Source organism: Triticum aestivum, chromosome 1A, assembly GCF_018294505.1.
Source record: "Triticum aestivum cultivar Chinese Spring chromosome 1A, IWGSC CS RefSeq v2.1, whole genome shotgun sequence".
Classification (NCBI taxonomy): Eukaryota; Viridiplantae; Streptophyta; class Magnoliopsida; order Poales; family Poaceae; genus Triticum; species Triticum aestivum.
The window spans coordinates 70,132,032-70,144,642 of record NC_057794.1 but is presented as its reverse complement, the minus strand read 5'-3'; the positions used below and the strand labels follow the sequence as shown (position 1 = coordinate 70,144,642).

The 12,611-nt window shown below is 40.4% G+C and overlaps 1 protein-coding gene across 40 annotated transcripts; it reads left to right on the top strand.

The window, feature by feature from the left end:
• The first annotated feature begins 3,934 nt into the window (after positions 1–3,934).
• Positions 3,935–10,366, top strand: LOC123190634 (uncharacterized). Of its 40 annotated transcripts, none has more exons than XR_006496519.1 (13): positions 3,941–4,455; positions 5,297–5,524; positions 5,665–5,720; positions 6,301–6,373; positions 6,514–6,694; positions 6,858–6,902; positions 7,059–7,259; positions 7,348–7,571; positions 7,908–8,111; positions 8,348–8,448; positions 8,539–9,062; positions 10,023–10,085; positions 10,166–10,366. XR_006496519.1 is itself a non-coding variant. In XM_044603308.1 (6 exons), exons 2-6 carry the CDS (start codon positions 6,882–6,884, stop codon positions 8,819–8,821), a joined length of 525 nt encoding a protein of 174 aa, XP_044459243.1. In that variant the 5' UTR covers positions 6,380–6,694; positions 6,858–6,881; the 3' UTR covers positions 8,822–10,366. The 40 variants fall into 40 exon arrangements, 1 of the variants encoding a protein (XP_044459243.1); XR_006496518.1 differs by having other exon boundaries at positions 10,020–10,085; positions 10,181–10,366; XR_006496527.1 differs by having other exon boundaries at positions 10,020–10,085.
• The last annotated feature ends 2,245 nt before the right edge of the window (positions 10,367–12,611 follow it).

Sequence of the window (12,611 nt, the reverse complement as noted above, 5' to 3'; positions counted from 1 at the left end):
GTATATGGATAGTAGATAATAGTTTTTGTAATCTGAAAATATAAAAACAGCAAGGTAACTAATGATAAAAGTGAGCGTAAACGGTATTGCAATGCGTTGAAACAAGGCCTAGGGTTCATACTTTCACTAGTGCAAATTCCCTCAACAATAATAACGTAATTGGATCACATAACTATCCATCAACATGCAACAAAGAGTCACTCCAAAGTCACTAATAGCGGAGAACAAACAAAGATATTATGGTAGGGTACGAAACCACCTCAAAGTTATTCTTTCCAATCAATCCGTTGGGCTATTCCTATAAGTGTCACAAACAGCCCTAGAGTTCGTACTAGAATAACACCTTAAGACACAAATCAACCAAAACCCTAATGTCACCTAGATACTCCAATGTCACCTCAAGTATCCGTGGGTATGATTATACGATATGCATCACACAATCTCAGATTCATCTATTCAACCAACACATAGAACCTCAAAGAGTGCCCCAAAGTTTCTACCGGAGAATCACGACGAAAACGTGTGCCAACCCTATGCATAGGTTCATGGGCGGAACCCGCAAGTTGATCACCAAAACATACATCAAGTGAATCACGTGGTATCCCATTGTCACCACAGATACGCACGGCAAGACATACATCAAGTGTTCTCAAATCTTTAAAGACTCAATCCGATAAGATAACTTCAAAGGGAAAACTCAATCCATTACAAGAGAGTAGAGGGGGGGGGAAACATCATAAGATCCAACTGTAATAGCAAAGCTAGCGATACATCAAGATCGTAACACCTCAAGAACACGAGAGAGAGAGATCAAACACATAGCTACTGGTACATACCCTCAGCCCCGAGGGAGAACTACTCCCTCCTCGTCATGGAGAGCACCGGGATGATGAAGATGGCCACCGGAGAAGGATTGCCCCCTTCGGCAGGGTGCCGGAACGGGTCTAGATTGGTTTTCGGTGGCTACGGAGTCTTCTGGCGGTGGAACTCCTGATCTATTGTGCTCCCCGATCGTTTTAGGGTATATGGAGATATATAGGAGGAAGACATGCATCAGGGGGGGCACGAGGGGCCCACGAGGGTGGAGGGCGCGACGAGGGTGAAGGGCATACCCCCCCTGCCTCGTGGCTTCCTCGTTGATACCCTGACGTGCACTCCAAGTCTTCTGGGCTTCTTCTGATCCAAAAATAAGTTCCGTGAAGTTTCAGGTCAATTGGACTCCGTTTGATTTTCCTTTTCTGCGATATTCTAAAACAAGAAAAAAAAACAGAAACTGGCACTGGGCTCTGGGTTAATAGGTTAGTCCCAAAAATAATATAAAAGTGGATAATAATGCCCATAAACATCCAAAACACATAATATAATAGGATGGAACAATCAAAAATTATAGATACGTCGGAGACGTATCAGCATCTCCAAGCTTAATTCTTGCTCGTCCTCGAGTAGGTAAATGATAAAAACAGAATTTTTGATGTGGAATGCTACCTAAAATATTTATCCATGCAATTCTCTTTATTGTGGCAAGAATATTCAGATTCATAAGATTCAAGACAAAATTTTAATATTGACAAAGAAATAATAATACTTCAAGCATACTAACTAAGCAATTATGTCTCTTCAAAATAACATGGCCAAAAAAAGTTATCCCTACAAAATTATATAGTCTGGCTACGCTCCATCTTCACCACACAACGTATTTAAATCATGCACAACCCCGATGACAAGCCAAGCAATTGTTTCATACTTTTGATGTTCTCAAACTTTTTCAATCCTCACGCAATATATGAGCGTGCGCCATGGATATAGCACTATAGGTGGAATAGAATGGTGGTTGTGGAGAAGACAAAAAGGAGAAGATAGTCTCACATCAACTAGGCGTATCAACGGGCTATGGAGATGCTCATCAACAGGTATCAATGTGAGTGAGTAGGGATTGCCATGCAACGGATGCACTAGAGCTATAAATGTATGAAAGCTCAACAAAAGAAACTAGTGGGTGTGCATCCAACTCGCTTGCTCACGAAGACCTAGGGCATGTTGAGGAAGCCCATCATTGGAATATACAAACCAAGTTCTATAATGAAAGATTCCCACGAGTATATGAAAGTGACAACATAGGAGACTCTTTTTCATGAAGACCATGGTGCTACTTTGAAGCACAAGTGTGGTAAACGGATAGTAACATTGTCCTTCTCTTTTTTTCTCTCATTTTTTTATTTGGGCCTTCTCCTTTTCTTTTTTTTTTCTTTTTTTATGGCCTTTTTTTCTTCTTTTTTTTTATTTTTCGTCCAGAGTCTCATCCCGACTTGTGGGGGAATCATAGTCTCCATCATCCTTTCCTCAGTGGGATAATGCTCTAATAATGATGATCATCACACTTTTATTTACTTACAACTCAAGAATTACAACTCGATTCTTAGAACAAAATATGACTCTATATGAATGCCTCCGGCGGTGTACCGGGATGCGCAATGATGCATGAGTGACATGTATGAAAGAATTATGAATGGTGGCTCTGCCACAAATACAATGTCAACTACATGATCATGCAAAGCAGTATGACAATGATGGAGCGTGTCATAATAACGGAACGGTGGAAAGTTGCATGGCAATATATCTCGGAATGGCTATGGAAATGCCATAATAGGTAGGTATGGTGGCTATTTTGAGGAAGGTAAATGGTGGGTTTATGATACTCATAAGGAAGACAATCAATAAATAAAGCATGCTCCGACTTCATCACATAACGGTTCACCATACGTGCATGCTACGGGAATCACAAACTTCAACACAAGTATTTCTCAAATTCACAACTACTCAACTAGCATGACTCTAATATTACCATCCTCATATTTCAAAAACAATCATCAAGTATCAAACTTCTCATAGTATTCAATGCACTCTATATGAAAGTTTTTATTATATCCCTCTTGGATGCCCATCATATTAGGACTAGTTTCATAACCAAAATAAACTACCATGCTATTCTAAAGACTGTCAAAATAATATAAGTGAAGCACAAGAGTTCATCTATTTCTTCAAAATAAAACCACCGACGTGCTCTAGAAAGATATAAGTGAAGCACTAGAGCAAACGACAAACTACTCCAAAAGATATAAGTGAAGATCAATAAGTAGTCGAATAATTATGCAACTATGTGAAGACTCTATAACATTTAAGTATTTCAGATCTTGATATTTTATTCAAACAGCAAGAAAAACTAAATAAAATAAAATGACGCTCCAAGCAAAACACATATCATGTGGCGAATAAAAATATAGCTCCAAGTAAAGTTACCGATGAACGAAGACGAAAGAGGTGATGCCATCCGAGGCATCCCCAAGCTTAGGCTCTTGGTTGTCCTTGAATATTATCTTGGAGTTCGTTGGGCATCCCCAAGCTTAGGCTCTTGCTACTCCTTATTTCATAGTCCATCGAATCTTTATCCAAAACTTGAAAACTTCACAACACAAAACTTAACAGAAAACTAGTAAGCTTCATTAGCGAAAGCAAAACACCACTTCAAGGTACTTTAATGAACTCATTATAAATTCATATTAGTGTAATATCTACTGTATTCCAACTTCTCTATGATTCATACCCTCCAATACTACTCATAGATTCATCAAAATAAGCAAACAACATATAGAAAACAGAATCTGTTAAAAACAGAACAGTCTGTAGTAATCTGGATCAAACGTATACTTATGGAACCCCAAAAATTCTAAAATAAATTTCTGTATCTGAGGAATTTATCTATTAATCATCTGCAAAAAGAATTAACTAAATATCACTCTCTAATAAAAAATGGCAGCTATTCTCTTGAGCCCTAAAGTTTCTGTTTTTACAGCATACAACACTTTAACGGTGGCGGTATGGGCGCCTCCTCCCTGAATCCACCTGTCTTTTACTGTGCGAATAGAGAAAAAAAAAGGTGTTACCTGAGTCGTCCCCTCCACCCCGATGCCGTCCATCTCTCTCACTTCTCTCTCTCCCGTTCCCTTTTTTCGCCGCCGCCTTCGTCGGCCGGTTCCGGCGAACGCTGGCGGTCTCCGCCGTCGGTGGCTACCAATCTCTTCCTCTCCTCGCGCTCTATATGATCCACCGCATCGATTCATCGATCCCATCCTCATGTGGTTGCCCGCATCGGATTTACCCGTCTAGGGTTTCGGTGCGGTCGACTTCCTCATCGCCGGCGATGCTCCGGCGCCTTGGTCCGGTCGTCTTTGTCTTCTGTCGTGCTCTCTCGTGCTGCTCTGCTTCCTAACAGCGCTCCCGTGCCTCAGATGCACGCCAGGGCGGCACGGTGAGCAGGTGGGAGGAGAAGGCGGCGGCGATTTCGATCTATTGTTCTGCGTTGACACGGGAGGCGGTAGAGCGGTCTGGACGAGATTCCTGGTGCCGGTTTCCTCACCATGCTGAGGCCACCTGCATCGAGCAATGGTTGATGCCAAGGTGATCTTCTTCCCCCTCTGCTCCTGACTCTCTCTCCTTGTCATTGAATTTATTACAATATAGAGTTTCTGAAGATTAATGCTGGCAGTTTTGTATAGCGAGAAATAAATCCCAGTGTACCTGTAGGCTGTAAAGCCAAGCCATTTGTTGAGCTTCTCCTCGTATTGCTGCTATCTTGCTACTTTATTTTGTGCTTGTTGCTAGCTCGTGCTACTGTCGCTGCTGTATAGATGCCAATATATGCGTAGACGTGAGTCACTCCTGCTGAACTTCCACAAGCTCAGGTGTCAAATGAAATGCGTATGAGATGCAGAGCGTCGAATAGATAGTGATCTTTGACGACATTGGTGGAATCTAGAGCAGTTAGCATCCATGGAGTTAGTGTTGTATTTACAGCAGCTTCCCTTCCAGTTGGATTGCATATTTGGCCGATCCTGCGGTGCAGAACGTTGTAGACAATTGGTTATGTTGAAGATTGTCTCTCCTATTTACAGTGAAGAGATGTTGTGCGGGGAAATTTCCACAGTAGTTCAACTCCAATGCTCAACATGTCGAACCCTCTGCAAATTATTACTTGCTGGACCGTGGACATTTATTTCAGTTCCTATGTGAACCAAAATACATGTAGGATAGTCTGTGGGGGCAGGAGAGAGTGATGTTTTTAATTTCTACTCCTTCCAGAACTCGAGTGTTGCTACTTGACATCTAATCTACCAGTTTTTATTGTCTAAGGAAGATGATATATGTCTAAGTATTTATTTCCTGCGCTGTGTTGATCTTCTATGGTTTACTATTTCGTTGTTTTGAACATGGGTATAAAGATGCACTAATGCATGCCCAGGCTTTAAGGACCTGTTCGGGTTCTCTCCGCTCCACAACTACGGCTCCCAGAGCGGAGGGAGGGGCAGCACAAATCAGGGAGTGGCTCAAACCGAGGTCCTCGTCTCCTCTACAGCTCGGAGCGGAGTTTTGAGATTGGAGAGGTTGCGAACAGGCTCTAAGAATGGACTGCAGCTCTGACCCAAGCAGCGTGAAGCTCCTGAGTTGCATATAGCAGATCTCAAGAGAGGTTTCACTGAAATTTCAGCATTCTTCTCCAGTATAGCTTCAGTATTTTCTTTCGTCTTAGTGCAAAATTGCGTAATACGTAATTTCCATTGCTTGTTGAGGTCGGAAGAAGCATTGAGTTTGATTGTTTGTGTTGCACAGATAATGAGCGTTTAAGAAGGTTGCACACGGAAACCTTATTCAAATTCACCAACCAGGTAGGTTGCTACATGAAGGTTGATAAATTTCTAATTCTAAAATGATGGCTCAACTAAATTAGTTTTCATCTCAAATGTTAACTTCTGGATGTAGATGAAATTAGTTCAGTTGATGATCTTGGCTTCAATTTGTATGCTGTCCTTTACACCTAGGAGATTGAATTGATGGGAGGACTATAATTTCCTTTGTTTTGACACCTCGGACTCCAATGTACTATTTTTCTCATAGGAACAGCTTAAACAAGTGCTCTAGAGCTTGTGAATTTGGATGCCTTCCATTCTATATTAATTTCTAAATTGTACAAATTGATCTAATTTTATTCCTGATTAGAGCTTGAAATCTGATAAGAGATTACGTTTAATGGCAAATGGTAGGTTTATATGCAATTTAATTCATGTGTGTCTCGGACTATTTCTGATTTGCTATTATTCAGCTGGAAATTTCACACAGAATCCTGAAATTTGAAGGAAGAATTAGGAAAGCAAATATAATATTGTTATCAATGGAAGAGGTGGTTAAATGTATCACAAGCTTCTGCTGACCCATAAAATCAACATAACAAGTGTTTATTTGAAACAGGAGCATAAAGGGACATCAAATAACTTACGCACGACTATGAAATGCACTGAAACTCCCTGGAGAGCAAGCTCCGGTAAAGAAAAGCCTTTCAATCGATTTGACATATTGGTGTAGGGAGAAGCAGGAGTTTTGGATAAAATTATACTGTCGATTATTTTTTAAAATTGATAAAGCTAATTTTAAAATTGATAAAGCTAACTTTCACTACACCAGCTGCACTCTTGTCCAGCAAGGCACCGATGAAGGATTCTGTTTTTGGGAGACCTGATTATGGGGCCAACACGGTCATGCAAATTTTTTTGGCAGCAGAAGGTAATCTAATATCAGGAAGGGGCATCTCACAATACTGCAGCTATTAAAAAGAATCCAAAACAGAGGCGTCTAGGAGAACGAGGTTAGTGCCTATGCGTTGGATGTAGGTTTCCAATTATATGCTCTATTTTGGAATGTAGTTTCTTATAACCATGAAGTCAATACTCATATACTTTTATCAAAAGCATTACCCTTAGAGTTGGATGTAATTTTAACCAATGTTTGTTTCCTTGTGGTGGATGTAGCTTTGTTGCTGTTCATCTCCCAGGATGGTTATTGCCAATTACCAGGTCTGTTATGCTGTTTTTTTTTTGTGTTCTAATGCAAATTATCCGACTCTATGTGTCCTTTGAGATAGTTTTTCTTGAATATGTTGATCGGAGGTGTGTTTTCTGCAGATAATATTCATTGCCTGCCATTAGCTTTGTTTTTGGTATTTTCTGCAGAACCATGTCAAGCACAATAAACTGAGGTCCTTTCATACTACATGCCTTCTATTTCATTTCTGCATATTTGAGAGAGGTGGGCAACTCTCCCTGAGCTGCATGCTATATGGCTGGAAGCCAGAGCTCGGGCCCGACGCCTCCGCTCGCCGTTTCCCACGCCTCCGGCGCCCCTGGTGATTTCCGTGTGGATCAGGTCTTCAGGTGATCCCTTCTTTGTGAATGCATGTAGCGGTGGTTGTAGATGTCGTGTTTGCCCATATCTGGCGTTCTAACCCCGCCTCTGTGGCAGGGTGCCAATATTTTCGGACGTAGTTGGGCCAGCAAGCTCAGATCTGAAGGAGAGAATTGACATGGGTAGCCGACGAGAGGGCAAGATTCGTACGTGGCGGTGAATTTAGATGGCGGCGGCACCAGTGCGGACGATGCCAATAGCAAGGACAGCGAGCCGGCGTAGTCCGAATAGTGTGGAGTGAATTGAAGCCGGATCCGCAAGCATCCGAGTGGATTAAAGCGGTACTACACAAATTGATACACTCTGGTTTCGTTAATGTTGCAGTTCTTCGATGAGTATGGAGGCAATTTCTCTGTTATAAAATGGACCACCGTCTGATTACAGAACATACTGACATCTGGGAATAAGTTTTTAGATGTTCGATACAGAAGAATACTAAGCCGTCAGCTGAATTGTTGTGTGGTGCCGTGGTGTTTGCATAAGTAGCGTTATATATTTTTTAGTTTAGACATGTGCATCTGTGGTGCTAACCTTCAGTTCATTCCTATGTTATACTTGTGCTTCAATGAGTTCATGCTGATGCTTGAGATGACAAAGCTTTTCTGTGTTTCCTGCAGGGGGGTGGAGGTGATGCGATCTACTCGGGAATAAGTGAATGATATCATTATGATGCCAAATTAGTCCGCAAATACTGCTGCTTCTAGAATCTGAATGTACCCGCTATGCATGTTGCAGGCAATGAACTATTTTACAAGATAAAATATCAGGAAGGGGCATCTCATAATACTGCAGCTATTAAAAAGAATCCAAATGAGCCCGCGGTAAGGATTTGGTTTACAGTGGTTATACTTTATATATCATCTCAAGGCAACTTTAGCTCATTGGTTAAATTTGATTCTCCGTTCAATTGGTTAAATTTGGTTCTCCCTTCAAGTTAGATGAGCCTCTCATTAATATAAATTCAGTCATAGAACATTATCATTTATAAGTTTTCTTTTTTGTTATACATTGTTAACTGTAAGATATCCTGATTACTGTACTGTTTTACTTTGATGAGTCACCATCGTCGTCCAGAGACAGGTCGGCAGGGGAGGCTATGAGGAATTGGGTACATCCAAACTTCCCCTGTGATATCTTTATTTTATTCCTCAGTTTAAGGTAGTGAAGCCTCAGTTAATCTTCAAGTTGCTATGTTCTTGTTTGTTGGTATGCGTTTGCAAACTGAAAATATTCTGTTTTTTTTTTCAGGTCTCTGTTAGTGGAATATATTTTCTTGCAAACTGAATTGGTTTTCTGGAACATGTCTTCGTATTTTTGTGTATGTCTTGAGCACTATTCATTGGATATACTTTGTTGCTTCCAGCCCATGGATAAGAATATTTCAGTCGCTGAAGAGATTGTTGAACATATGACATTGATGCAAATCTCTGGCCACCTACAAGTGAAACTGCTTGAAGACCAAGTTCGAATATGTATGAGCGCAGTGAAGTTCGGCATGCAAGTCTATTCGCAGTCTCGCACCCTAATGTAATCAGTCGAGTAGTGACGGGAAGGCGCCGCCGACCAGGGTGTGGAGGAAGATGGGGTTGAGCCGGGTTGGTGAAGGTGTTGTGGCTGGTCGTTGGCCAAGCAGCCGCCTCTCCCTCGTCTTTGACATCGTGAAGAATGATGTTGAAATGGATGCGTGCTGCAGGAGCAGCAGAGGCGTCGTGTGAGCCTTGGGTTCTTCATCAATTCGTTCGTGCGTTCCCTTGGTCGCATGCGCGCCTCAGGTACAACTTGCCTCTCGTCTCTCCTCCCTGTTATGGATCCAACATGAGGATAAATTGTTGGGGCAGTAGGTAATATCAGGATTTTTTATTGTTGTTGCTTCTATTTACGTTTATGTTCATGGTTGTTGGTGTATGGCGTTCACCTTTTACCTGGATGCCAGACCAAATAAGATCTCAATTCAGTTTCTTTATTTCGATGTTCATCTCGTGTATCATGAAAAAACTTCACCACTAAAGAGAGCAGAGCTATTATCTTGACAATAGAAGCTAGATAAATTAATCCATGAGCATTTTCATGCATATTATTTAATATATTTTTAGTTGTGCTAATTTAATAACAGTACTATTTATAGTGCTGATTTGGAGATATGTGCAATGCACTTTCAGCAGTCAACAGTTCACCTACCTGTGTATTGTATGCATTAACTAGATTAATTAATGACGAAGGAAGGATTTATTCAAGTCAAGTTACTAAATATTTATGATGGTATCTTTTTCCCTGAACTTCTTATCCAGGATCAGCTCGGAGTTGAATACTTAACTGGTTCAGGAAAGCTTCAAATACAATAGTGGCAAACATCTCCATTGATGCTACAAAGCATCTCGATGATTTTGAAGCGAGTCTTCATGTTAATTACATTACTTTTTGTATCATGCCCTATTGATCGAAAAGTTACTTAGCCCTAATCATCCATGCTTAATAATGAGGATCGTTTTGGGATTTTGTTTAGCTTTCCAACACTTCCATAGTTTATTAGTACAGAGCTAGATCTCTCACTGTGCTGATCACACGTAATGAAGTCATTTTACTTGGCTTTCTAGCAACGGGTCAGCAAGTGGGTCATGATGAACCAAATTATGTTCTCTCTCTTGCATATAGATGCTCACGATTATACTGATCTGATCAATTGTAGGTTCCATAGGAACACTGAACTTGATTTTGTTGCCTCCTCGTAGCAGGGCCAGGGAAGCAGTGTCAAGTGGATCCTGGAAGAGCACTGGTGTGGGATCCGCTGCTGCCAGGTATGCTTTTCTTCCTTCCCGTCCTCTCGATCCACTTCCTCTCTTTGTTTCTGAATTTTGCACTCAAATTGTGAGGTGAGGCTCAAAAAATACAGTGGTTACCGACGGCGGCGACGACCACGAAGATTGTCCCAGCATCTGGAACAGTGGATGCATTGAGCTCGAGATGACGATTAGCCACTCCATCCATGATCACTGTTTTCCCCCTTCTTTTTGTGGAGATGATTTCGCTACTCTTTATCAATGCTGTAATAACCAAGGTGCATGTGTGACTCGTTCAATCAAGTGTGTAATGAACCCTGCTTAATATGCCTATGATGCAATACCACTACATAGTTTAAAAAGAAAAGTGGAAGGGGAGCCTCCCACCTGGCACCGCCAAGCTTCCTCTCAAGCGGCGGCACCAGGTGGCGCCCCAACTGCTAGTGATCATAAAGACTTCACCCAAGTCTTTCCAAAGGTTATACTTGGCACAAACACTAATTAAAACATAAAACCACATCTAAACAAAGGCTAGATGAATTATTTATTACTAAACAGGAGCAAAAAGCAAGGAATAAAAATAAAATTGGGTTGCCTCCCAACAAGCGCCATCGTTTAACGCCCCTAGGCATGATGATTTCAATGATGCTCACATAAAAGATAAGAACTATAACATAAAGAGAGCGTCATGAAGAGTATGACTAGCACATTTAAGTTTAACCCACTTTCTATGCATAGGCATTTTGTGAGCAAATAACTTGTGGGAATAAGAATCAATTTGCATAGGAAGGTAAAACAAGCATAACTTTGAAACTTTAAGCACATAGAGAGGAAACTTGATATTATTGCAATTCCTACAAGTATATCTTCCTCATAATAATTTTCAGTAGCAACACCTAAAGCATTCTTTTCATGATCTACAAGCATGGCAATTTTATTACCCTTCACACAAGCAAAATTCTTTTCATGAATAGTAGTGAGAGCAAACTCAACATAATAACTATCATGTGAGGCATAATCCAATTGAAAACTAAAATCATGATGACAAGTTTCATGAATATTATTATTTTTTATAGCATACAAGTCATCACAATAATCATCATAGATAGCAACTTTGTTCTCATAATCAATTGAAACCTCTTCCGAAATAGTGGATTTATCACAAAATAAAGTTATCACCTCTCCAAATCCACTTTCATCAATATAATCATCATAAATAGAAGGCATGCTTTCATCATAATAAATTTGCTCATCAAAACTTGGGGGACAAAAAATATCATCTTCATCAAACATAGCTTCCCCAAGCTTGTGGCTTTGCATATTATTAGCATCAAGGATATTCAAGGAATTCATATTAACAACATTGCAATCATGCTCATCATTCAAATATTTAGTACCAAACATTTTAATGAATTATGCTTCTAACACTTTGGCACAATTTTCTTTTCCATCATACTCACGAAAGATATTAAAAAGATGAAACGTATGAGGTAGACTCAATTCCATATTTTTTGTAGTTTTCTTTTATAAACTAAACTAGTGATAAAATAAGAAACTAAAAGATTCGATTGCAAGATCTAAAGATATACCTTCAAGCACTAACCTCCCCGAAAACGGCGCCAGAAAAGAGCTTGATGTCTACTACACAACCTTCTTCTTGTAGCGTTGTTGGGCCTCCAAGTGCAGAGATTTGTAGGACAGTAGAAAATTTCCCTCAAGTGGATGACCTAAGGTTTATCAATCCGTAGGAGGCATAGGATGAAGATGGTCTCTCTCAAACAACCCTGCAACCAAATAACAGAGCGTCTCTTGTGTTCCCAACACACCCAATACAATGGTAAATTGTATAGGTGCACTAGTTCGGCGAAGAGATGGTGATACAAGTGGTATATGGATAATAGATAATAGTTTTTATAATCTAAAAATATAAAAACAGCAAGGTAACTAATGATAAAAGTGAGCGTAAACGGTATTGCAATGCGTTGAAACAAAGCCTAGGGTTCATACTTTCACTAGTGCAAGTTCCCTCAACAATAATAACATAATTGGATCACATAACTATCCCTCAACATGCAACAAAGAGTCACTCCAAAGTCACTAATAGCGGAGAACAAACGAAGAGATTATGGTAGGGTACGAAACCACCTCAAAGTTATTCTTTCCAATCAATCCGTTGGGCTATTCCTATAAGTGTCACAAACAGCCCTAGAGTTCGTACTAGAATAACACCTTAAGACACAAATCAACCAAAACCCTAATGTCACATAGATACTACAATGTCACCTCAAGTATCCGTGGGTATGATTATACGATATGCATCACACAATCTCAGATTCATCTATTCAACCAACACATAGAACCTCACCCAAAGTTTCTACCGGAGAATCACGACGAAACCATGCGCCAACCCCTATGCATAGGTTCATGGGAGGAACCCGCAAGTTGATCACCAAAACATACATCAAGTGAATCACATGGTATCCCATTGTCACCACAGATACGCACGACAAGACATACATCAAGTGTTCTCAAATCTTTAAAGAT